The 27,386-nt window shown below is 45.4% G+C and overlaps 1 protein-coding gene across 1 annotated transcript in view; it reads right to left on the minus strand.

Moving 5' to 3' along the window:
* Positions 1 to 27,060, minus strand: part of LOC119382797 (sterol regulatory element-binding protein 1) — a 41,782-nt gene extending 14,722 nt beyond the window's left edge. The window contains exons 1-10 of the mRNA XM_037650653.2: positions 26,851 to 27,060; positions 25,344 to 25,630; positions 23,154 to 23,405; positions 20,742 to 20,932; positions 12,126 to 12,258; positions 11,669 to 11,792; positions 9,214 to 9,558; positions 6,876 to 7,054; positions 4,075 to 4,333; positions 2,901 to 3,073 (exon numbers count right to left, since the gene is read on the minus strand). Coding sequence (XP_037506581.1) covers positions 2,901 to 3,073; positions 4,075 to 4,333; positions 6,876 to 7,054; positions 9,214 to 9,558; positions 11,669 to 11,792; positions 12,126 to 12,258; positions 20,742 to 20,932; positions 23,154 to 23,405; positions 25,344 to 25,630; positions 26,851 to 26,881 — 1,974 coding nt within the window. The 5' untranslated portion in view covers positions 26,882 to 27,060. The remainder of the gene's footprint in view (positions 1 to 2,900; positions 3,074 to 4,074; positions 4,334 to 6,875; positions 7,055 to 9,213; positions 9,559 to 11,668; positions 11,793 to 12,125; positions 12,259 to 20,741; positions 20,933 to 23,153; positions 23,406 to 25,343; positions 25,631 to 26,850) is intronic.
* Between the last annotated feature and the right edge of the window lie 326 nt (positions 27,061 to 27,386).

Consider the following 27,386-nt stretch of genomic DNA (forward strand, 5'->3'; position numbering starts at 1 on the left):
TCGGTGACAAGCTAAGCCTTTTCACGTCGTGAAGCGACGCCCGCTGCGTGCTCACGAGTGAATTAACCGCCTTTGCAATGAGCTGAAACCGTTTCACCGAAGCGCGGTACCGCGACGTGGAGCCGATCATCCGTGGCTAGTTGCGTGCAGCGCGTCGCCTACTCGGGTCGCGGAGTCACTGCCCGGGCCGCTTGCTGTATGCCGTATGCGCGCGTTTGTACGTTCTTCGTGCTTGCTACACTCCGGACCGTACATGGGTGCGGCAACTAGCCTCTTCGTTCAACGCGGCGAAAACAAGCATTTTCCAAGCAACGCGCACTCTATGTGTCCGCGATGCTCTCGTGGCCCTGCACGACGATGCGCGGCACACTTCAGTTGTCACCTAGTCAAACACGCTGTATACGCTCGCTGTCAGTGCATCGACGTTTCTCGGTGCCCGCGCCGCTCAACAACAGCAAGCTACTTTAATTTCTACAAAGCGACAAGCACTTTAAAAAAAGGCGGTCTCGCACGCCGCAGCGGCGGCGAACTTGCAAACGGCAGCATGGCGCGCTCGTAACGCCGTCAATCCACAGTGTACGGCGTACGCCACACGCAAAGCCGAGTATATACAGATGACTGTGATAAGGTTGTCGGCTATAGGGCATAATTTCATGTTAATCGACGGCCGCCACCTCGCCGCAATCACGCGGAAGTCGTAATCACCGATCAACCGGTCTCTGCCGTTACCAAAAAGACGGACGACTTTTCACGGCACATTGTGGCGTCGACGAGTTTAGGGACGCAGTGAACCTTTTTGCGATGGAAAGCTATCGTGGTTATCACTTCTTGCATTTATGCCTTCTTGCGTTCCAAGGCATTGTTTGGTTCATCGCAGGCGGTCGTAGCTGCACAGAACGGCGTCAGGAAAGGTTACCGTGCGAAAGCTGACCGCAAGGCTTCATGCTGCCTACTATTTTTTTTCCCCTCACTGCCATTCTATCACTGAAGAAATGCCTGGAAACTGAGCGACCTCGCTCGCAGCATCCGAAATCTGCGTGCGGTGCTCGCCGATCCGCCGATCTGGGTATCTTAATCGCGAGTAAACTGGAGCGGGGCACGTGCGAGCGCGCGCCCATCACGCTTTAGAAGGCATGTCTTAACTTTTTTTCACTTCGTATGCGCCATGTTTTTACCACGACCGTGTCCGAAGTGTTCGTTGTAAAAGTAGGAGGCTTTGAAAAATGTTCGCTATATCCGGACGCAGCTTCAATGGTTAGCATAGCAAAATCGTAAGTGCACCCAAATATGGTCATTATAACCGATAGATCGTTATATGTGGGATCGTTATAAGTGGGTTCTACTGTACTATCCCAACACTTCTTTATCGGAGACCGACAACATCACATAAATTGACGTTGGCTCAAGAAAACCATTTACAAGTACAAAAAGATTACATTGCATTGAAAAGTAAAAACAGAATCTGTACACTTCAAGGCACTTTGCTTTGGAATGGCCCGTCGTCCACCAACAGCACCAGAGTCAGTAAGTGAGTAAACTAATTGACACCACAATCTTGCACTCCTCTGTTATACACAGTGCGCTTGTCAAGACTGATAGACAAGTGGTCTTTTGTTGTACAATAGGTGTGTCTGACATTTATGGCTTTGTTTTATCGGCAATCAAATCTTTTCACTAAAGCACCATCGCACCTTCATTTTAATTAGAGCTGTGCGAATAGCAAAATTTTGGGTGCGAAGCGAATTCGAAGTGTGAGTGCGAATCAAATCGAATATTTTTATAATATTTCTAGAATATTTTTCGAATACTTCAAAGCGAAATTGCAGAAAAGAAAGTTGGAGAGGATTCTCAAGCATATCCTTATGAGATAGCAACATGAAAGTGTTTCTTTTCGCTGGGTTGATGAAGCACTGGCGGGGTGGTATTTCATAGTTGTCTTATCAAGAATGAGGCAATGTAGAGGCCGAATTCTATTTATGTACATGATTTAATGCAACTAAAGTGTTGCCGACAACACTTCCCACGTGATAGGCAAAGATGCCATTTCGTCAGCCTCTCCTCCTCTTTCAACTTCTGTGGAAGCCCAATTGATGTGACAGACAAGGACGTGCTCCCTTCAAGTCCGGAGTTCCAAATCTGCCTCGTAGACGTCGATATATAAGAACATCTGAAATTTTGGATGCTAAAAAGCTTCGGCTTCCGATTTTTCTGACTTCCTGTCCAAATTTCAGGTCCAAAACAGCATTAATTGAGCCCCCACCTCTGCCACATCTTTCATCTCCATGTTGGAACCAGCGTTTTCTCGAGTTAATACATTTGCGACCGTAGCGGAGCTTGAAAGCAGCTTTGCCGCAATACCGGGGTGTGATGAGGTGAAGCATATTGAAACTCTAGGGACCACTTCCAATGTGACGTTGACTGTGTCTTGGCAAAGTTTGACCGTAACGGAGCTTGAAAGGCAGCTTTGCCGCAATACCGGGGTGTGATGAGGTGAAGCATATTGAAAATCTAGGGACCACTTCCAATCTGACGTTGACTGTTTTGGCAAAGTTTGACCGTAACGGAGCTTGAAAGGCAGCTTTGCCGCAATACGAGAATGTAATGAGGTGAAGCATATTGAATATCTGAAGGGGTCACTTTTAATCGGATGTTGACTGTATTTATTTTTGGGAAGTTCGAATAGTTCGAATAGTAAAATTACAGTGCGAATCGAATCGAATAGCAAACACTATTAGAAAAATATTCGAAATTTCGAATATTCGCACAGCCTTAATTTTAATAAATCAAACCATGGCAAAACTGCGCCGCCATGTGCACTCCCCCTCCTTCCTTCCACTGACACCTAGAGCTGACCCCCACAGCTCCGGTTAACCCGGCTTACAGCTGTCATTGACACTCACAGGTGCGAAGAGGAGGCGCACGTGGCAGCAGTCGAGCAGACGCAAGGCAGCCCCCAAGTAGATGTGGCAGAGGAGACGACGGCCAAGCATTTCCACACCGGCCACCTGAGCCCAGTTCACCGATGCCAGAGCATGCGCCACACCTTGCCAGCGTCCCCAAGACATCACGTGACCTGCATGGCCAGGCAAGTTGACACAGTAGAAGAGGCACACAGCGCATGCACGCACACATTGATGCAACTTCTCCCTCAATTTTTGCCTGAAGCTTGATAAACTATTCTCGAGATGACACTTGCAGGGTCATGACAAGAGAAGCAGAGTGCAGCCACATACAGCGGCAAATGAAGTAATAATAATTACTGGGGTTTTACATCCCAAAACCACGATATGATTATGAGGGACACTGTAGTGGAGGGCTCCTGAAATTTTGACCACCTAAGGCACCTATACCTAAGTACCCAGGCCTCCTGCATTTTGCCTCCATCGAAATGTGGCCGTGGCGGCCAGGATTTGATCCCGCGACCTTCAGGTCAGCAATCGAGCACCATTACCACTGGACGACCACGGTGGGTCATTGTGCCATACAAAGTAAGCAAAACAACCGACATAACCAAACTCTTGCACGCGTGACATGCATTTCCGATATCATGCGCACGGGCAACTGCCAACTACGGAGGCTACATCTTCTTCAAGTAGCGAAGGTTGCGGGATTGATTCCCAGCTGCAGCAGCCGTATTTTAATGGAAGTGAAATGCTAGAGGCCCATGTACAGCTGGCATCAAAAGTTTGGAAATCCCTAGATCCGAGAGAACCATTTCCAAGCAATTTGTGACTTTATTCGGTCGAAATGCACAGTCATGTTGGTAGCGTGTTTAAGAACAAGCGCAAAATCTAAATTAAGGCTGTCTGCCAAAGCAGCGGGATTATTCCGCTTTTTCGTGTGTCTCGGGTTCCTTAAATTTTAGACGCTGACTGTACTTGCATTTAGGCAGACATCAAAGAACACCAGCCGGTCAAAATTTCTGGATCCCTCCCCTACGTCTCTCATAATCGTATTGCAGTTTTGGTACATAAGACACTAACAATTACAATTATTATTAAGCTACAATGACAACAGTGCAACAGCTAGGCCAGTCCTCGACCTTGTCCAGCCTCCCACACCACACTTACTAACCGAGAAGGTGCAGCTCGCTGAGCTGGTGGTGGGCGAGAGCCAGTTGGGCAGCCGTGCGTGCCCGCTGTGCCTTGTCCAGTTGCCAGCCGCCCATAGCGTGGCGCTCCAGCCAGAGTCCCACACGAGCCGACTGCAGCAGCTGCCGCAGTGTCTGCCAACCCACGGCGCACAGGGCCTCGGGCAGGCTTCCACCAATGAGGGGCTGACCCAGAGCACCCAGGCAGGCAGTCAGCTGCTCAGCTGCTCGCTCTGGCCGACCCTGCAGCATATCAACGCCAGTGTTAAAACTGGCTTTCTCACAAAAAAGAGTTCAGTGTATGTAAAGCTAATGAAACCAACAGACAATTAAGTCAGGAAAGAATAAGAAACATTACTTGTAGTGTTAAGCCTAAATTGAAATTAATTAAAGTGGACAGAAAATCGCCCTTTCCAATGGTGGGATCTGAACCCACAACACTGAAATTATGCATAAATTGAACGTTGTGGGTTCAGATCCCACTGACGGAAAGAGTGATTTTCCATCCGCTTTAATTAAATTCAATTTAGGCTTAAACTATAACACTACAAGTAATGTCTCTTATTCTTTTCCTGACTTAATTGTCTGTTGGATTCATTAGTTCTGCCTAACAAGCAAACGAGCCCCTCGAACAATTACCCTTCTTTTATACTGCATATGTAAAGAAGCACTAAGAATTGTGCAAGTTTCAGGCATTGTGGGAATCAATGTTCTGAAAAAGCATTTGCTCTTATATCCATATCCAGAAGTACCACATTAATATCCAGAAGTACCACACGAACGGGGTAGGGGGAATGGCATGCACTAAAGCCCCCACATTTTTTTATCTTCCTTGCTAAGTGCCGACAACCATTGAAGCACCACCGACGAATATCATTGGCTAACACTCGTTCTCGGTAGCCATGTTCTTCCTAACGCTTTTTCAGCACCTGGTAAAACGCACCTCCCGCTCACAAGTGACGGGGACTAGCAGGAGGAGAAAGGCGCATCGCGTTCGCATATTGTGATTGAAAGATGCGTGGCTAATGTACTTACCGTAAAAACCGAAATATAGGTCGAATATTTTTTTTTAAAAACAGCCCTAAAAAGTCGACCCCCGTCTTATACACCGGTCATTGGCAGAAAAACTTCGCGAGTCTGGCCACTATGGGCAACTGAAGTCAACAGTCTCCATCGCCATTGCAATCATCGGCATCGCTTTGTTTACCACCAGCCTTGTGCCATGGGCGATCTCATTTTGCGTTTTTGTTGTCTTATGAATCTATTTGGACTCCGAGGTGCTTTTTTTCTTGTTCTCGACCAGTGGCCGATGACAGTTCACCGTAGCATTCAACAAAACAGTGATCGAGTTCGCGAAGGCACGTAGAAATCTGGTCTGAAGTGTGTGAAAGGTGTGTTGGGATGCTAGCGCTCGTGAACGCGAGCAGGAGCCATGAGTCACAAACAATAACTGAAAGTTTATCTTTGCACGGCTCGCTCTTCCAATATCGTCGGATACTGTTTCTTTGTTGCTTCCTGCGATGCCAGCAGCTCTGGTTACAGCAGCACGTATGGCTATGATCAGCGGGCATATCGAGTGCACCACAGAAGCATTCGCTACTGGCCCATGCTTAAGGATCACATCACGACACATAGCGATCAGAAGAAAACTGTTTCGGTACCAGACCGCAGTGTATCTAGAGGTGGAAACAAAGGTTGCAGAGTTTAACCGGGAGCCGCGCTCGCGTCGTGATTGCTACCGGTGATCTCAAAGTGCATCCAAATTAATGCTGTCAAGATGTTTGTGACGTTTTACGAAGATAATGCTTGAGCCCATCCTTTGCCTTTCTGCCATGTGGAACTTACGTGTAAATAAATGGCATTTTCAATGTGCACCATACAAAATTGTGTTTATTACGCGGTAAAGGCACGCACCTTCCGATACTTTGGCTATTCCATGTACTTTTTTTTTTCGATTTTCAGTAGTTAGAAGTGGGGGTTCGACTTATATTCCGGTTTGACCTATATTCCGGTTTTTACAGTAGATGTATACGTGGCTTTGTAAATCTTCCAAGTTAGGAAGAACATGGCGGCAGATGCGGGCTGCATGTGAGAGAGGGTCGGGAGAGGAGGCAGTTGTCGGTACTTAGGCGAAAAGGGAGAAATCTAGGGACATTAGCATGCGCCTTCAGAAAAACTTTACCCTCGGTATTATTATAACTAAACCTATAGAGAACAGCGCTTTGAAGAGCATTGCAACATGAGCCACCGCTAGTCAACTATGACCAGAAATGAGCAAGAAAGACCCTTTTTATAAGTGTGAAGCTAGCTTTCCTGCGATGCAGTTAGCCCAACTAATGGCTGCTAGTCACTTCTGCAAACAGCTTGCTCAAGCGCAGTTTGCTTGTGCTATGACGTGGAAAATGTAGACTCAGCTCTCTTGATATAAACATGCATATTAGACAAACGTCAGCCCATGCAACCAGTACATCTGCACTTGAAGTACAACTGGTGCCGCCATTAGTTGGGCGAATATGCAGCGCAGGGAAGCGCACTTGTGGATAATGAAAGGCGTCTATCACTGAAATGTAACCAATTACTTCTACATTACTTCCCCCAATAAATAACATTTATTTAATTGTACACATAGCACCCAATATTATGCCAATACACTAAGTATAATCACCTGACCCAGCTATATCACTGGATTCTTTAATTAATTACGAGACTGCCACAAATGTGACTAATTAAAAGTAATTAATTACATGTAATTCATAACCTATAAGTCTGAAGACAAAACACCAACCTGTGAGAGATCAGCATCAGCCTGCTTGCGATGCCTCCAAAAGGCTGCGTTGGCTTTGCTGTGTGCTTGAGACAGTCCATCTCCATACAGCAAGAGACGCCAAAGGCAAGCCACAGTCACCAGGATATTTAGGAGCCAGCCCAAGAGAGACATCGGAGATACACCGAGCCAGGAGCTTCCTGGGATCCAAAGCAGAGTTAGTACTGCTCTTGACAAAGGAGAAACAACAGAATCTTACTGATCTGCGATCCAAGTCTACAAATGGAGAGTTTGTCTAGCCAATCATTACAACCTAATCCTCATCATTATGGCACATATTGAATTCCAAAGCTTATTCACTCCTTATGGTTTCCAATATGAGAGCATCATTACACAACAATTACTTGAATAGAAAAGAACACTGTTTCAAAACAAGGCTAAAGCCGAACAGTGGTACAGTGAGCCAGGACTTTTCAAATCATGCCTGGGTGGCAGTGGTCCAGGGTAAGCATTAACTCCAAACACACAAAGTCCATCAGGTGTACAGAACACCAACGCAACCTTCAGAATGCAGAAACCACGTCAACAATATCATGTGGGATTATGCTATATTGATTAGGGAAAAAAAATGCAAAAACACACGGGACACAGAAAGAGACAACACGACAAATGGCAATGGGCGTTGTCTATTTCCATGTTCTGTGTGTTTTTGCGGTTACTTTTCCTAATCATGAATCACCAACTGGCCTACAGCCATACTCATCTAAGTTACTTGTGCTTCGACAAACCCTATACAACCTCATTACAACGTATATGTTTACAACAGACATTCGGATATTACATACCAATTTGCGGCATTATGCCGACCTCCGTATTTGTTCCATTGATTGAGCTTCGTTTACAGCGGATTCTAGAACAACCGACAATCGGATATAATTGACTAAAATGTCAGGCCAGCAAGGCGGTCAGGACTCCTTTAGAGCGGACTTTTCTACCACGGACATACCAAATTCAATAACTTCAGACTTCAAACATCGCTTAGCATACTTTCGGGATGGGAACAGCACACCACGGATGTTGACGTACCGATTTAAGAACGAAGGCCACCGATCTCCGGTCTGTCAATGATCAGCTATGCCTAGCTGTAGCGACAAAAAATCGGCGCGCAGCGTGCTTGGTGTTGCGTTTGACCTGCGAAATTTCGAGCTGCTGCCACCGTTTCTCCAAGCGGTCGCTGCGCGGCGAGATTGGCCGAGGGGGTGAGGGGGGCGCTACCGATGCGCAAAATGCCCATCTGCGGTTCTGAGGAGCCAGCGGACGATGTGATTCATTGCTTGCGACGAAGGACATTGCGGCTTCTTTGCTTTCGCATGTCCCCTAGCGCAATGTTCTTGCCTGCAATTCGGATTCGTCTCGTACACCGGCACCGTGAGCGGAGTCAGGCCTAGCCACGACATCGAGTAGGAAGCTCGGTTGCGATGTGCCTGGCCGCAATGCCCGATGTTTCAAAGTACGTCAAGCTCGATCACGAGTACAAAGAGTTGTCCCACGGTTGTTTTCGTCATAAGCTCCTAAGTGCTGACAAGTGGAACCCCTAACAGCAGGTCCAACGAGTCAACGCTGTTACAGTCGCACGTCTGCAATGTTCGCGACGTTTGCGGCACGGTATCGTAATCTGATGATTGAGCTTCCGCTTGCAGCTGCCAAACTAAAGCGTAATTATATTCTAAATTATCGTCGACCCGTGAACACAGAATGAGTGCGAACGCGTCACTAAGCGCAATTTTGACAGCCATGACCTCGCGACGCACAAGCAGCAGACGACGCTCCCTAAGCGAGCATCACGGCGGAAGCAGCCAATCGGAGGGCTTGAATTGAACTTCATACATGTGCTTTTTGAACGCTTGTTACTGAATGGATTACCTAGCTGAAACGGAGGACTTGCCGAGCTGTAATTTTGAAAAACGCTGTTTTTTATTTTCTTTTTTGCTATTCCACAATTTTTGCCAAGTCGGCACACGCAAAAAATTTTTAGAGCACTTCTACATAGTTTTCAGTGAAGATATTTTGGAATGAGGTAGAAAAAGGGCTAAAGAAACTGAAAATGGGATTTTCCAAAAATTGCATTTTTTTGATCCCCTGTTAAGAATAGGACCATGTTTGTGACTTGTAATTCTCTCCGGTTATAAGAGACCCATTCAGTGTTTACATAAAAGTCTGTTGTAACAGTAAGTGGATTTTACATACTCCCTTTACAACAGACCAAAATCCTCTTCACTATGAAAGTCTGTTGTAATGAGGTTATACTGTAGATGTTGAGAATCCATGGTGGTGGCTATAACGAAATGGCAGTGCTTACCACTGTCACCTTCTGAAGACAGGATAGTGCGGCCCGCGGCGTGTGAAGATGCCAGCGTGTAAGTGTCGCCTGACCGACCTGCCAGCAGCCATCCAAAGGGATTCAATGCGAAGAAAGCAAACGTAAAGATGCACAGAGCCATACGGGAGGTGTGCATCATGGCACCCCTCAGAGAGCTTGGGAACTTTGTTTCCGAAGGACTCTGAGGTGGCGAGGGTGGCTCCGAGCTGCTCGTGTCCTCCATGGCATGATCGGGCGAGCTCATGTCTGACGAGGGTGGAGTGAGTGCGGCCTCCTGGCTCGTTTCGGCCATGAGGCTTTTCTGGTCCAGCAGCACATCGGACACTGCGAGGAGGATGCCAGCCCCATTACAACACAAGCAGCAAAAGTACACAGCTCAGTCGACATGACTTTATGGTAGAGCTGTGCGAATAGCAAAATTTTGAGTGCGAAGCGAATTCGAATAATAAAGATTGAGTGCGAATCGAATCGAATAATTTCAAATAATTTTCGAATATTTCTCAAACAGTTTTCGAATACTTCGAAGTGAAATTACAGAAAAAAGTTGCAGAGAATCCCTAAGTATGTTCTCATGAGATAGCAACATGAAAGTATTTCTTTTTGCTAGGTTGATGAAGCACTGTGGCAGGGTGGTGTTTCATAGTTGTCTTATCAAGAATGAGGCAATGTAGAGGCCGAATTGTGTTTATGTACATGATTTGGTGCAACCAAAGTGTTGCCGACAACACTGTACACATGATGGACAATGATTTCATTTTCTCTGCCTCTTCTCCTCTTTCAACTTCTGTGGAAGCCCAACTGATGTGAGGGACAAGGGTGTGCTCCCTTCAAGGCCGGTGTTCCAAATCTGCCTCGTAGACGTCGATATATATAAGAACATCTGAAATTTTGGATGCTAAAAAGCTTCGGCTTCAGATTTTTTGGACTTCCTGCCCAAATTTCAGGTCCAAAACAGCATTAATTGAGCCCGCACCTCTGCCACATCTTTCATCTCCATGTTGGAACCAGCGTTTTCTTGAGTTAATACATTTGCGACCTTAGCAGAGCTTGAAAGGCAGCTTTGCCGCAATACCGGGGTGTGATGAGGTGAAGCATATTGAAAATTTAGGGACCACTTTCAATCGGACGTTGACTGTGTCTTGGCAAAGTTCGACCGTAACGGAGCTTGAAAGGCAGCTTTGCCGCAATACGGGGGTGTGATGAAGTGAAGCAGACTGAAAATTAGGGACCTCTTTCAATCGGACGTTGACTGTCTTTTGGCCAAGTTCGACCGTAACGGAGCTTAAAAGGTAGCTTTGCCGCGATACGGGGGTGTGATGAGGTGAAGCATATTGAAAATTTAGGGACCACTTTCGAATGGACGTTGACTGTGTCTTGGCTAAGTTCGACCATAACGGAGCTTGAAAGGCAGCTTTGCCGTAATACGAGAGTGTAATGAGGTGAAGCATATTAAAAATCTGAAGGGGTCACTTTCAATCGGACGTTGACTGTATTTGTTTTTGGAAAGTTCGAATAGTTCGAATAGTAAAATTCCAGTGCGAATCGAATCGAATAGCAAACATTATTCGAAAAATATTCGAAATTTCGATTATTTGCACACCCCTACTTTATGGCTATTCTTGTACATAAGATCATTGGTAGCAGCTCGTCTGCATGAGAGACATGCAAATAAGTGGATTTTTTTTTACAGTTAAACTGTCTTCGTCGTCACGGTAGTAGTAGTAGCAGTAGGTGTCACGCATGTCACGTCACCAGAGGGGGGGGGGGGAGTGAATAAAGAATTGAACAAAACGAAATAAATTTCCTTGGCAAGGCGAGGTTTGAACCCAGGCCCTCATGGTCCAAAGGCAAATGTCAACCACTGGCCCACCCATGCTTGCAGAATCGGGTGCAAGAACGGGCATTTTAAATCTAGCGGCAGATTTACAACGCCACATGATCTCGCTAGCCAATCACATGAACTCGCCCACTTACAGCTTTGTTGTCCAATGGTTTTCACAGTGTGGAACTGGCTAATTTTTTTCTTTTTTGTTTTAATGTGAACATTTCGATATTTCTAACGGTGCATTTGACAACTATCCATTTTGGATGCACATACAAAAGAAATGTGCGCCAGCAATGCAGCCTACCAAGAACCCGAAACCATTACGGGGAGAAACCTCCCAAAGCCTGTGGGTTTAGCTTTTTACAAAACATTGTGCTATGTGCAAAACACACAGAATAAAAATATATAGACATAGTGTCCTCTTGATGTCCAAGTATACTCTGTGCACTAGAAAGCTAAATGGAACACCAACACACCCAAATTTACATTCCTTCAGGTACAGCAGCACACCAGAGTACCTTGCGACACCCAAGTTAGAAAGCTATTCTGACATCTGAAGCTTTACTATCCCTAAACACGAGTGCAGGAAAGAATTCCCGCTGTACTTACCAGTTGCACCCGTCTGTTGGACAGCCAACTTGAGCATAATGTTCTCCTGCTTGAGCTTGGCGTTGGCGTTCTGAAGGAAGCGCAAATAGTCTATCGCCTTCCTCAATACAGCCGACTTGTTTAACTGCAAAAATAACCAAAATTAGTTCAACGCCAAGATGCGATTTGTTCACAGGGAAAAGACAGTGCTCATTGACAGGGTTGTGCACAGATACTTTAAAATTGTATCGCGATTTGATACAAGATACTCGGGCAAGAAGTATTTGCGATACAAGATACTATGGCAATTATTGCATCCAACATAATACTGTACAACTGTATCTTAAGATACTCCGATACATTACTTCATGAATCGAAAATACAGATACAAGATACCCAAAGAGTATTAAGATACTTGTATCTTTGATACTGCCCAGCGCTGGTGCTCAAACAGTGGTTTCACATGCTGCAAACTCACCTTCGCTTCGGGCCCGACCACCATGTTCTTCAGCTCGACAATCTTGTCATTGATGCTGCTTCGGTAGCGGCGCTCAATCGCGTTGTGGGCATTGCGTTTTTCTCCCTTGTTCGGAGGCTTCACTGTCACCACCCTGTCATGTGAGCAAAAGAAAATACAGTAAAAGCTCGTTAATTCGACTCTCGTTAATTCGGAAAATCGGTTAATTCGGACACGTCATCTGGTCCCTGTAAATATACGCATCACTCTATGAGACTGGGCGCTCGTTATTTCGGACAGATTTGACCGCAAATCGGATAATTCGGCGACTTTCGGGCCGCTGGCGAGGCTCGAAAACGAAAAAAGAACAATTCGGAACAAAAGCGAAGCTCAAACGCAGCATCGCCATGGACATCAATTATCGACTTGGCTTGGATTGAGACTGGTCGAACGCCTTTGTTTCGCGTGTGGGTTTTGTTGCTTTGTTCCCGTTGGTGTGCTGCATCGTTGATCGCCGATTTATCGAGGAACGTTTCAGTACGGCTCCTTTAGCTTGATCGTTGCTGGTGCTTTTGTGCTGACTTCTCGTGTGACCGCACTCTCCGCCGATGGCAACGCCGGCGAAGCGGCCCAAGTACGAGGCCAAGGACTTCACCACCAAAGTAGAAATTTTGCGTGTTCTGAATAATGGGCTCTCCCGACAAGAAGTGATGAAGAGTGATGAAAGGGGATCCTTGTATCGGCGGCAAAAGAAACAAGGAACGAGTAACCGTACTTTTAGCCGCCAATGTGACGGGAACAGAGTGCTTGCCGCTTCTCGTTATCGGAAAGGTTCAAAAGCCACTCTGCTTTAAGAACATCAACAATCTTCCCGTGGATTACCGTGCCAACCGAAAAGCGTGGATGACGGGTGAAACTTTTGCGGACACTGCAGCAGCATGCGAGCTGCTGAGCACCTTGAAGGGCTCAGAAAAATTGTGTCCACGCGAATTTCTGCTCGAAAACACAAGCATCCGCGATTACTTTGTTAAGTAAAGGTATGTTGAAAAAACTCGTGCATTTATTGTGTTTATTTCGACCATTCGATAATTCGGACATTCGGTTAATTCGGCCATTTTTTCCGGTCCCTAGAAATCCGAATTAACTAGCTTTTACTGTATGTACGCATGACAATTCTGCTTCTAAGGCATGCTTATTATGCAGTAAAGGGCCTTGGTCAATTCACAGTGCAACAAACGAAGTGGGACTTCTGTGCTACATCTTTATAACACGAGTGGCTTTCTATAGCAAAACAAAAATGTGGGCCCACCCACGTCTGGTAACATTCGCAAGTGGTGCCAATCAGATAGACTGATTAACTTACTGAGAACATTTCAATGTAAAGAAGAGGCTGAGAGATGCTGCTGTGGAAGGCTGTTACATCTGTAGTAGGGATGGGCGAATATTCGGGCACTTCAAATATTCGAACGAATATCACAGCATCTGAATTCACTTCAACACCGAATTTAGCTTATTCGAAATTTCAGAGTATTCGAAATGAACGAATTTTTGTATTTCTGAGCACATATAACTCCCTTGTAAAGGTGGTTTCACTGCATCATAGGTGTGCTATGCCGTGAAACCACCCATTCAGACGAAATCCGCACTGCCACGAAGTAACACTTAATGGTTAAATGTACACATTACCTTCACCTCAATTAATAATTCTTTAAGTTTAAAAACATGTTAAACGGGCTTACATGCGCTAAGTATAGTAATTTTTAAAAGGTAACGTATTGTACCAGTTATAACTTGCACCCTACTGCTATATAAATCTAGCTACTATTCAAAGTTGCTTCCACTTCACTTGGAACCAAAAAAGTGATATTCGCACATGCCTAGTTCCAAATCTTAAAAATATTAACGCGATAGCGTTAAAGAGCTCGTATCGCAGAAATTCCGCCGTCGGCGTCGGCGCCGTTGGTTGTGAGGGAAAAATCATCATCTTGTCCGTGACCGAAAAATCGAAAAAGCTGCAAATAAAATAAATAATAAAAATGTTGGGTCCGAGTGAGAATCGAACCCAGGCCGTCTGCATGTCAAGCAGGTGTTCTACCACACAGCCACGCCTCTGCTTGGAACTGCACTGAAAGTAACTTTCAGCCTTTCCAAAAATGTGCGTCTTGTATACAGGTGTCACAGTACGAGATGTAATATCGCAGTAATATTGCGTGGTACAACAATACATTGCCATCGGGCGTCACACCATGTCAATATCATAACGACTTGGTGGTTTAAACACAGCCACCCACTGCAAAAGGCACACACATTACTGCGCGTATACCCTTAATACCACGTAGTGGGTGCATCGCAACTTCGAAAAAGTTTCTCGCGCATAATTGCTTCTGGTTTAAAGCATGCTACCCATTACATAAGGCACACACCTTAGTGCGCGCATTCTGTTACACACTCTTAGTGTTCGAAGTGCACACTATAGGGGCAGGATATCGCTATCGCGTTCAGCTCTTAAAGGCGAAGCTTAAGCGTCCCCCAATTTTGGGCAAGTTAGTTGGGTCATGAAAAAAATGCTCATTTTTCTTAATAATATGCGATATATACAATTCGAACTATTCGATTCGAAATTATTCGACGAAATCGCTATTCGCTTCAAACCTCAATCTTACTATTTGTCCATCCCTAACCTGTAGTTGCTTAAAGGGAAGCTGAAGCGCTTTTTAAAAAAAATGACTTTGGAGTGTGTAATCCATAGTATGATCCCTGCTGAATTCAAAAACCAATGTAAGAGTTCCCAGAAGTGAATGCAAATAGCATTTCTTGGCAAAAAACGGTGGCTGCAGCCGCAAGGCTTCTTGATGTGCTGAGCAAACGCGGTGACGTCACCTTCGGTGTGCCACGTCAAATTACGCCATCGACAACAATAACGTTGGTCCTTGTTAACAGCAAAGTTTTACCAAATTCTAAAACCACTTTAGCTTCCCTTTAATGTCTACCAAAAACTAAACACACAAGCCTTCTAGTATACTGCATCTATCAAAGTACAGCTGCCATAGCCACCCTAACCACCAAGTCACTACAAAAGCCTTATCAAACATATTCATGGAACTGCATAAATAAAATGCACTAGCTGGGAAACCATGTTAAAGTAAAGACAATAAACAAACTGTAAAGTGCCATCAGCAACATACTGCGGGGACGTTATAAGCAGAAAAATGTTATATGAGCAAGGAAACTATTAATAAGACTCCACCACATTAAAATGAATGAAATGGAATGATCTTACCACAGCTGATCAAAATAACCCCATTCAATGCCACAATCACAGGTCACTTTTGTTGATACTGTGACAAGTCCCCATAACATACAGATCTCTAGTTTGCGAGATCTTTGAGGTACAGTAAATACAGTTACCGACGGATTTTTCGGACTCCCAAAATTCAGACTTCATAAATGCACCGTCAAGGTTCCCATTGAGCTAATGAATTTTTGCAACCGATTTTTCAGACAAATTTACGCCCTAAAGTTCAATTTTTCAGACTAAATCGCTTGTTTCAAGCCATGTCGCTCAATTTTGAAAGTTGCCATGTTGGATTTTCTGCTGGCTTGGTGAAGTTTGGCTTCCAGTGGCCTGTTGTGTAGCCTCCAAGACAGGAAGTGCATACAATCTTCGAGTTTCGGAGGTCATGCCCGCTCTTCCTTCGCTGACAAACCACTTTAGGGAATGCTACTTTTTCTTTTTCAGTCAGCCTCATTGTCATGTTTATGTATGCACGTGTAACAGTGTATACAGTGTAGCCCATTTATAACGAACCCACTTAGAGCGAAATAGCGGTTATAACGAAGTGATTTTGATTTCCCATCCCAATTTCCGCATTTTCAATGCCTTTTGTCCACTTTCAACGAAGTAAAAAAATGCGGCTCAGCGGATATAGCAAGGTTTTTTGTCGAGAACAACAAAAAAAAATCCATCAAACCACCTTTTGAGTTTTCGCGTGAATCAACTAAGCCGAAACCCAATTCTTGGCTTCCGGCAGCCGCGTCGCCCCACTCGGCTCGAAAGCTTGCTTCACCGCACTACACGGTCGCCCGGTAGCCGTCTCGCGAACGCTTCCCATTTCTTTTTTCCAGTGCCAGGCGGGCCGACCGCCGCGATCTTATCTCGTTTCACGGCGTACTCCTATCTGGGCAGTTGCGATCTGATGGACAACGTTGAGCAACGTGTTCTGAAACGCACGCTCGCAAAACGCGTGCAAGGGACCCTTGATCGCTTTTTTCAGAGTCAATATATAGCGAAAAAGCGGTCATAGCGAAGTAATTTCAGATTCCCGCCAACTTCGTTATAATCGGGCTACACTGTATATGTATGTCCTATGTTTACCAGTATTCTATGTCCTTACTTAGTTTTTTTTTACTACTTTAAATATCCTCTGTTCAGTAAGTACCCCATGTTGCCTATAAATGTATGTGTACGCTGCCTTGTGTATAGGCCCCCAGGCACCTTCAAGCTGCATTTCACTGCTTTTCGCCTGGGGTGACCCGCAACTTTATGTTGGAAATAAATTTTCTTGATTCTTGATTGTTACTACGTGGGTAGGTTTTTTTTCGTGTGTGTGTTTATTTTTCAGTTGTCAATTCCACACATTGACGTGTTGGTAGTGTGTCAAGCGTGTTTTTAAGACGTGCGCATCAGATTTTCTCTGCCGTTGCGGTTGCTCAGTGGTTGCGGTGCTCGGCTGCTGACCTGAAGCCCGTAGGTTCAATCGCGGCTGCTGTGGTCGTTTTTCGATGGAGACGAAATGCTGGAGACCTGCGTATTGTGCGTGCTAGTTAAAGAACCCCCGGCCTCCAATGCCGTGTTGTTAAATACCACAAACTTACCAATCGAGACGTTGTGTGCATCTTTTTGTGTCCTGCTTCGAACTTTTTGTGCTTGGTGCCATGGGGCCATCTCCTGTGCCGCCCGCAATGGTCACCGGCAGCGTTTGCCAACGTGCCGACGACGTCACTGTAGCCCAAATACAGTCGATCCTGGATATATCGAACTCGGATATATCGAATTATTGGCTATATCGAACAGTTGAGAAATCCCCTTGAATTTCCCATGCAAAAGTATGGGGTTGGTGTGCACGTATATCGAACTCCCGCACAGCTAAACATCCGCTATATCGAACGCTGCCCTGCGCCGAAGCCCAGAAAGTGCATTTTTCCTAACAACTATTGATCATTTTTCGGCCGCGTTCTTGTAAGTTCCAATCCCTCGTCGTGCGCAGGTGACGAAATTGCGTTGCTCTAGTTCGTTGCGCAGCGCTTGTCAGTTCACCGGTATATTTGATGCGCGGTCCGCAGGTTTCAAGCATGGGCTAGTGTTTTTCAAAGAGGCTGATTGCCGAGGGCACCAAAATGAGAATTCGAAGTGACTTGGCAGCCTTGTTGTAACGTTTGCATTCCCTTCCTTGTCTCTTCGCGCACGATGGCATGCGGGCCCGCAAAGCATGGCCTTCGAGATCCGCAACCTCGTGACGTATTTTTAGTGTTTTCGGTTTTAAAATGCTCATCTCAGAGGCTACGCTTTTTTTCGCATTTTTCGCCAAAGTAGTGGCTGCCGTCTGCAAAGCCACAAGTGCCATCGGTATCGCCAACATGTCGACGGTGGAGAAATGTTTCTTCGTGCAGCATTCTCTCTTGCAGAGTGCGTATTTCGCGCTTTGTTCTTGGTAAATCGTCATTCGGGAGCCGAACTAAGCATCGTCCCGCTCGTAGCGATAAAAATGATGACCGGTGCTTGAAACGACGTCAAGTAAAGCACCGTCGCGCACTGTTTCCTTACGGGCCTTGGTGCCAGGTTACGACTTCGGGCGCGTCATGACCGCAGACTACGGCGTACGGTGCGTCAGTGAATTTTGCGACTTAGCGTTTCCGGGCGCCGTATCGGACGGGAGTACAGCGAGTGACTTCATCGGTGCAGATAACGACGTAGCTGTTTCTGACTGCATCGATGCCGAGATCATAGCTGACGTTGCCGGTGTTGCGGAAATGGACCCGTGCGGTTTGAAGATGCCAGCCGCCGTTGCCACCGATAAACCCTCTACCGCGCTACAGAGCTCGCATCAGCGTTCAGCGTCGATCACCGCTGTTGTGGCGGAAGGTGCTGAATTTACTTATTTGGAAAGCTTATATAATATAGACGATGACTTGATGGATTCACGGCGCACAAGAAGCAAGACAAGTTGACGGACTTTTCTCATGCGAAATAAAGTGCGCTAACTTGCAAAAGAAGTTCTCGCCTTGTTCTTTAGGATATGTGAGCGAATCGTCATGTTCGCGCTTTTTACGATTTCAGAAAACTGTGTCGAGGCCTGCAGTGCTTTAATTAAAGCCTTACATACGCATATTTCGTATTTCGAATTATCGATATATCGAGGTATTTCGCGGTCCCCTTCGAGTTCGATATATCTGAGATCGACTGTATAACCAAATCTGCTCATCCCCAAGCGTAGCATGAAGCAGGGAATTATTGGAGATTTTTTTAGGGCGCTCTAATCTAAATAAACGTCATTTTCATGTCCTAACAACTTTTTCGAACTGTTCGATTTTTCAGACTATTTTGCGGTCCCTGCGAGGTCCGGCAAATCAGTTGGCGACAGTAAATAAAAAGCTGAATTTTGTGCAGAGAGGCACATACCAAATCTGAGACAAGATTTTAAAATCTTTTGCACAACAGTTCCAGCAATGCTGGAGTTCAAGATCAAATTTCAAAAAGCACCTAAAATCTTTGTCTCCTTGTCAAACACGCAACTCCAAAAATGTAAACAAGAATAGCTTAATGCAGCATTTTCTCTTAGCATCACATCTGGAAGGAGCACTCCTTGATTGTGCTACACCTGTAGGGGTCGGCATTTCTGTCTTCGTGGCATTAGCAGTAGGGGTGTGCGAATATTCGAAATTTCGAATATTTTTCGAATAGTGTTTGCTATTCGATTCGATTCGCACTGAAATTTTACTATTCGAACTATTCGAACTTCCCAAAGACAAAAGCAGTCAACGTCCGGTTGAAAGTGACCCCTTCAGATTTTCAATATGCTTCACCTCATTACATTCTGGTATTGCGGCAAAGCTGCCTTTCAAGCTCAGTTACGGTCGAACTTGGCCAAGAGACAAAGTCCGGTTGGAAATGATCCCTAGATTTTCAATACGCTTCACCTCATCACACCCCCGTATTGCGGCAAAGCTGCCTTTCAAGCTCCGTTACGGTCGAACTTAGCCAAGAGAGAGTCAACGTCCGATTGGAAGTGGTTCCTTGATTTTCAATATGCTTCACTCCATCACACCCCGGTATTGCGGAAAAGCTGCATTTTAAGCTCCGTTACGGTCAAACTTTGCTAAGACACAGTCAACGTCCGTTTGGAAGTGGTCCCAAGATTTTCAGTATGCTTCACCTCATCACACCCCCGTATTGCGGCAAAGCTGCCTTTCAAGCTCCGCTACGGTCGCAAATGTATTAACTCAAGAAAACGCTGGTTCCAACATGGAGATGAAAGATGTGGCAGAGTTGGGGGCTCATTTAATGCTGTTTTGGACCTGAAATTTGGGCAGGAAGTCCGAAAAATCGGACGCCGAAGCTTTTTAGCATCCAAAGTTTCAGATGTTCTTATATATCGACGTCTACTTGGCAGATTTGGAACTCCAAACTTGAAGGGAGCACACCCTTGTCCGCCACATCAGTTGGCCTTCCACAGCAGTTGAAAGAGGAGGAGAGGCTGAGGAAATGGCATCTCTGCCTATCACGTGTAAAGTGTTGTCGGCAACACTCTGGTTGCACCAAACCATGTACATAAATACAATTCGGCCTCTACATTGCCTCACACTTGATAAGAAAGACAACTGTGAAATATGACCCCACCAGCGCTTCATCAACCTAGCGAAAAGAAACACTTTCATGTTGCGATCTCACAAGAACATACTTAGGGATTCTCTGCAACTTTTTCTGTAATTTCACTTCGAATTATTCGAAAAATGTTTGAGAAATATTCGAAAATTATTCGAAATTATTCGATTCGATTCGCACTCAATCTTTATTATTCGAATTCGCTTCGCACCCAAAATTTTGCTATTCGCACAGCTTTAATTAGCAGTGAACAGTGAAGATTTCACATGACCTACTAGCCTCATTCATTGTAAATCTGCTCTGCAGAACCCTGCGAGGTGGCGGAAGGGTTAAGAAAAGGAAATTGACAACCACCCGTTTTTGTAGTATGAAGCCACAAGGAAAGCCACGTGGATTTCTCAGAAAGAAAGCTCCTTCGTTGACGAAAAATTCATCCTGGTCTGGGAATTGATCCTGGCACCAACACCTTTCCGAGGCAGTCGCTCTACCTATTGAGCTAACCAGGAAGCTAGCAACGCTAGCTTGCCAGCTTCCAGGTTAGCTTAATTGGTAGAGAAACCGCCCCGGGAAGGCGTTGGTCCCAGGTTCGATCCCTGGACCAGGAAGAAGCTTTCTTTCAGAGAAATCTGGGTGGAATTACTTGTGGTTTCATGCTACAAATACGGGTGGTCGTCAATTTCCCTTTCTTAGCCTCGTTCATGGTTCTACCTCCTTCTTACCTTCTTCAAGTACAATGTAAAGGCAATAACACACACCTGCTAAGCTTGTCAGCTTCCAAGACAAGGGGAATTCCAGTGGCTGAAGTGGCTGCCAATAGGGGAGCTCCTTGGGGACTGGCTGCGACCACAGGCGTAGGTGACAATGGTGTGTAGGCAAGGATGCTGCCAGTTGCATTAGTGGCACAGCTGTTATCCTTCACCAACTGTTGCAACAGCATCTGCTGCACCTGCACCGCCAGAAGGAAATTACAGACTGCAAAGAACTGCAAACGTAATAATTAAGGCCTGGTAAACTTACTAGATTGAAAAGAAGGCATTACAGTTGTATAAGTAACTTACAACGGTCACCAGCAGCCAGAAACTTCTGTTTAACGTCTAATTACTGCCTAAGACTGTCAAGTTTGTAGTGGCATACACGCACGACTTAAACTCCACAAAGAGAAAAATGCCAGGCCTGCGCGCAACGCACACCACAGTCACAGCGAAAGCTGGAAGAGCAGACTTTTTAGAGCCCGTTCTTAACTTTCTTGACACAACTAATACAAGTACATATGCAAGGTATCCATTTCACCATAAATCATAATTTTTGTGAAGTAGGGAAGCAACCACTACACCATTCGTCTTTCTGCGGATAAGCGAGGTACCCGCTACACATCTGTAAGGTATTATGTGCACTTTGTTGATGCTGCATGTGATTGATGACGATGAATTATGGCTGAGCACCTTGCAGTGGGTGGGAAGCATTAAACCACACACTCGTTGCGCAATTAGCATTGTGTGATGACTGGTTGTTGGTTTACTCTTCTGCCACGCAATATTACACAGGTTAACGCGATTCCTTGCCCAACATGATGCCTGTATAGGGTGTTTTTGCAGAGGAGTCTCAAGCACTAACGTGGCTCTGTGGTAGAATAGTGAACTGCCACGTAGAGGGACCGGGTTCAAATCCCATCCAATCCTGGATATTTTTTTTTCTCGTTTCATTTTTTCTTATTTCACACGATAGGAGTTGCGGACACCGGCGGTGGCGGATGACATGTTACCACCCAGTTGTAACATGACTTCTATAGCAGATAATGTGGCAACATACAACTAGAGGCATTGATGTTTAGGGCTACGTGTTTGTTAACTGTACTGAATTATTGATGTTGCTCTCGCCTTTTCAACTCACAATATTTTGTTAAAAGTCAACAATTTAAACATTCCACAATTTCTATTCTATGCTTCGCCACTGTACCGCAGTGCAGTTCAGCTGTGTTCCTCAGAGCACAATGCAATCCATTATGCTCTGAGGAACACAGCCGAATCTTCACATTATCACCTGGGCTGGCCAATTACCGTATCTACACGATTGTAGGTGGGCCTGTTTTATTGAAATTTTAAATCTTAAGTTGGGGGTCGACTTACAATTGAAAATGATACTACTGCCACCAGTAATGGCAGGAAAAATGAGAAATCAGGCACGCTATGGCATGGTTACAACATTAAGCTTTTCGGCTCTACTTGTAGCATATAATTATTCCACGGGCTTGTTCTGAACAAAAACACTTTTTTCTTTTTCAATTTTTACGAAGCCGTTGTTCGATGTCAGGATTATACTCTGCTGGTTGGAAGTGCAGCTCATCTATCAATGATCAACCCTCCCATAAAAGTCGTGCACATCATTTTTGAACTGTCAGTCACTGATGTAAATAAATTTCCGTTATGGAATGTGCTTGTGTCGTTATTGTTTCCTTTTTATTTTATGTATGACTTTTGGGGGGTCGATCTTGATTTGAGTTGATTTATAATCACGTAAATACGGTAGGCATCGAGATTGCAAACTGAATACAAATATTGTAACTTGAAGCTTTACCCAGAACTGCTACAGTTAAACCTCATTGTGACGAAATTGAAGGCGCACAGTGATTTGCTCATTATAACCAATGTTTCCTTATAGCCACAGCGGGCATTTACTGCAAATATTATGCACTCTACTTACCCAAAACAAACAGTGGACGAAATAGCATCTCGCCGCACATCAGTACACAACAAAATAATTACATTCCAGAGATAAAACGGAAAAATGATGCACCTACTTTATTGCAGTTAAAATACCTAACTCTTATTTAACTCGGAGGATGCGTGGTGGGAGTTTTGAACTGCTAAATACGGCTGTCGCATTGCACACCATCTCCAATTTGCGTTGTGCGCTGTCGTAACATTGGGTCAAAATTTTATTTACTAACAAAATTTGTTCGTTAAATCCCGTAAAGGCAAATTTTGCATAGTTAAAACGAGGTTTTAAATACCTTAGTTTCTAGGGGAACTTTCAAGGGGAATTACCGATTTCCTCGTTATATCTATTATTTTGTTATATCCCGTCTCGTTATAACGAGGTTTAAGTGTATTTTGCTGTGCTACTAAGTGTTTCGAGACTCGCGATGTGGAGTGGATTCAATGAGGCACCTTCTGTGTGGGCAGCTGCGAGAGGCGGCTGATTCGCTGCTGTTGCTGTGTCTGCTGTTCCTTGAGGGCTGCCAGCAGCTCGGCGACTGAAGGCATCGGGTTTGGCTGCAGCGTTGCCACCCGCGGAGCCACAGCCTGGTGCGAGAAAGGCCGCACCACAGTAACTTTCTGCGGCTGTTGTCGGGGGGCACTAGCTGCTGCAGCAGTGGCAGGTGCAGCATTGCTCGCTACTGTCGCTGCTGGGATGCACACCTGGGCAGGGGGAAAAAGAACACACGTCAAATCTGTGGCACCCAACATCTTCTAAACAGAACTTTCAAGGCATAGCACATTGTGGAGTGGCGCAATGAAGGAATGTCAGCCATCCGAAGCCTCTGTCCAGCTCAAGCAGGCATGCAAGTCACTATCGATGTGTATGTCTAAGTACACATTACAAAGCTCACTAGTGATTTCATAATTGTACCACACATCTTGCAACAAACCATTGTAGCAACTGGCCTCCACTTATAAATGCATTCTTGAAGCACCATTAAAAACACTCACTACAAGCTGCTGATGTAATGTTTCCATTATATGACATCAGCATTACAAATGGCTACTCTGAGTATGTGCGCTAATGAAGTTTGACCTAGAACACTGTTTTGCACTGGAAGTGCACGCACATACAATTTTCTATGCTGCTAAGGGAGCACAGAAAAAGTGGCCTTTCTGTTTAAGCAACTCAATATTTTTAACTTATCACAGACAAAGAACTCAATCTAACATTTTGTTTAAAGGAGGCCCGCAACACTTTCTGAACATGGTTCAACAACACCGCCGATCGGTAGTCGAGGCTCCTGTGAACATGTGAGCCAAATATTATAGCCCTACACGTGGCAGGGAACCTACAATTATGTATCAAAGACTGCCAGAAATTGGTCGCTCTTCACTCGGCAAATGGCGCCATCGACAGGCCCGAGTGTAATTGGAGGGGAGGACACAGCCGTTGGCTTGTTTGAGCACTCTTGTGCTCCACAGTTACTGTGGCTGCCACACGCTGGCGCCGCACTCTGTAGTGTGCTAGAATAACACAGTAGCGACACTAGCACACTGATGATAACACCCAAAGTGAGTCAGCATGTTCAAAGAAAAGAGAAAATGCTCAAGGTTGTGATGTGCACTGATGTAGCTTCTTGCCCCTTTGTCATTGCCTCCCTAGCGTCCCCTGCACTCGTTAGAGTGAAAGGAGAGAGAAAGGGCCTAAAGTGCGTGACAAATCCCTATGACTCCGCTTGTACATGACGGATTAGAAAAATTTTTGCAACAACTGATTCAAGAGGCAATACGCACCGAAGATGATGTCATTCGACGGCTACATAAAAAAATGTTGTCCCCTTAATACCAAATTCGGATCAAGTATTTGAAAGCGACGCCGAACTAAAAACGTCACTTCCTTCGTACAAGCATCGCTGCTCGGATCTGTCAACAAAACGCTGCGAACAAAAACGCGAGATAGAGTTTCACTTTTACAGCAACAGGTAGCATCACTCTTTCTTTGAAAATGAAATATCCAGCGCCACTAAAGACTACGCAGACTTCTGAAAAGGGAAGCACATACTGCGTCCAAACATAGTACCATGCAATATACCCTACAAAACAGTGTTCGTTAAAATCAGGCCCAAACTAGAAAGTGAATTAGATTAAGTCATGCTGCCTTATCAACACTATGAAAGAAGGGGAATTAATGGAAGGGCTCGTTTCTTTGTTAGACAGAACCAATGAAACCAACAGGCAGTTAAGCCAAGGAATGCACAGGGGACATTATTTGTTGTTTTTAACTGTAGTGTAATGATTATGACCTAAATTGAAAGCAATTAAAGCAGATGAAAAAGCACCCTTGCCTTCAGTGGGGTCCAAACCAACAATTTCGAAGGTTATGGTTTTGGATCCTATCGATGGAAAGGGTGCTTTTTTGTCCACTTTATATGCCTTCAATTAAAGTCATAATCATTACACTACAGTTAAAAACAACCAATAACGTCCCCCGTGCTTTCCTTGGCTTAACTGCCTGTTGGTTTCATTGGTTCTTGTCAACGCTATGGCCGATAGCTTTCAGACGAGCACGCACACACACACACACACACACACACACACACACACACACACACACACACACACACCACACACACACACACACACACACACACACACCTTCTGAGGCTGCACAACCAGCGTACGCTTGGGTGGCTCCTGAACAGGAGCTGCCACTTGGAGAATGGTGGCAGGCACCACCGGATCGCTCGCCGTCAGGTACGAGCTTGGGTTGGTCACCAGTCCATCAGCCAAAGAGGACTCCCCTTCAAAGAACTCGAGGTCCAAGTCCTCCTCTTTGATGCCCATAAGTGCCGGATCATCCGGCAGCACGGGCAGGCCCAGGAGTTCATTGTCGAAAAGCTCCGATGACCCAATCAGGGACTCGGGCATCAGGTTGAACATATCTAAATGAAAGCAAAGAAGGCAACATGGGATACAAAAAGGCATTGTTCGAGCATAATTACTCAAAAAAAGACACGCAAGTAAATCGAGGCTAGGAAACGAATTGTTTGTAACATTATGGTGTGCATGGGGAAGATGGAAGCATGAAGAGATGGAAAAATTTGTGAACGGGGTAGGGGGAAAAGGAGAGGCCGCCTACCCACGTTTTCGCTGTTGCCCTCTCCTCCTGCTTTGTTTCAGCCAGAGTAGAGAGTACGAATCATACACATACACGCGCTAAGGAAAGCAGTTGCAGCCCTGAAGAAAAGAAGTCCGCTTGTCGAAACGTTTGCTCTAGCGACACACCCTGTTCAGGAATTTTTCACCTCTTGTAACATTATGGGCACTCAAAGCTTAACTTTAGAATTCGAGACTAGTCTTTATGGCGACACTTTCGCTTAAGCATGACCTCGTTTTATGAACAAGCATTCTTCGAGGTCACGAACTTCCCACTGCCCCTTTTATCATCGCAGATAAGCAGATAAGCAACGACCTTAGAAGTGACGAAGACATGTGTGCAAGGTGACGCGCTTTCTACTGTCATATATTTCTTGTGTAACCAGCCGACGGCTGCGCAGTAAAGGTGATTACTCCGAAAGTGGTGACCCATCGAGAATGCCACCTGTAGCGTTTCCCAGTCGATTACAACGCGCTAATGTTACGTCAAGCACAAAGTACATCGCTGTCTTACGCAATGGCACCTTAAATTCCCAAGTTCGTCGACAAAAACGTGTACTGCGAACTTTATTTTCTCTGGGCACACGGGACAATACTGTTTCCTTATTTCTCACGTCGAACTCGGTGCGCGCAACGGATGCGCTCAAAACAGTCACTTCCAGCCCTCGGTCGGCATAGCTTTCTGACACGCAGGTTTTCATCCAAGCTTCAACATCACAGTTTCCCAAATAAAAGTTTATTGCACAGACTTCAACCTACAGGCAAGTAAACGAAACGAAAGCGCCGAACGAAAACAATGACGTAAGAGGACGAGCATACATTGAGTAACGCGTGCGAGTTAAGCAGAGGTTGTCCCAGGACACCAGGCGAGAATAAGCAAGACTAGCAGGGTGGACAGCGAGCAAAAACTTTGAAACACTTCGCTTTTCTCCACGAAACACACTACGTGCTCGCGTTCAGCAATAGGCCATGTCCCACGGACGTATTGAGTGCCAATGGTACGCACCATCGATATCTGACGTGGACGTGGGATCCATCGCATCGTTTGCTTGAGGATCCCGCGCTGTGGAAGGATCTCTTGAAAACGATTACTAATTTAACCAGCAGTTTTTAAAGATACATGTCGGTGTTTCCGGAGACTCGCTGATGCACCCGACATGAGACCACGAGATCTTGGCCAATCGGAAAACACGCCACCGATCGGGTGATCACTACGTCACCGGTTTGCCCCGCAGCGCTGTTACGGTGGCGATGTCCAACAACATTCTTTAAATAACATTTTTTAAATATACAACATGAATATTCGCAAAGTAAACACAAGTTTTACACAAAAGCAGAAGTTATAACATAATGAGCATTATTTATTCTTTTTATTGTCAGCAGTTTGTTTTTACAAAGAGATTGGCGTCACGAAGTTGTTGGCAGTCTCGAAGGCTATTCTGTAGTTTCCTTGGTTTGGCGCGGCTGTCGTCAACGGATGCCTGTCCGCGCGCGCGTTCGTGTATGTGTGTATACAAGCTGGTGCGTGAGCACGTAGTGCTG

The sequence above is a fragment of the Rhipicephalus sanguineus genome, chromosome 2 (genome assembly GCF_013339695.2).
Source record: "Rhipicephalus sanguineus isolate Rsan-2018 chromosome 2, BIME_Rsan_1.4, whole genome shotgun sequence".
Taxonomy (NCBI): Eukaryota; Metazoa; Arthropoda; class Arachnida; order Ixodida; family Ixodidae; genus Rhipicephalus; species Rhipicephalus sanguineus.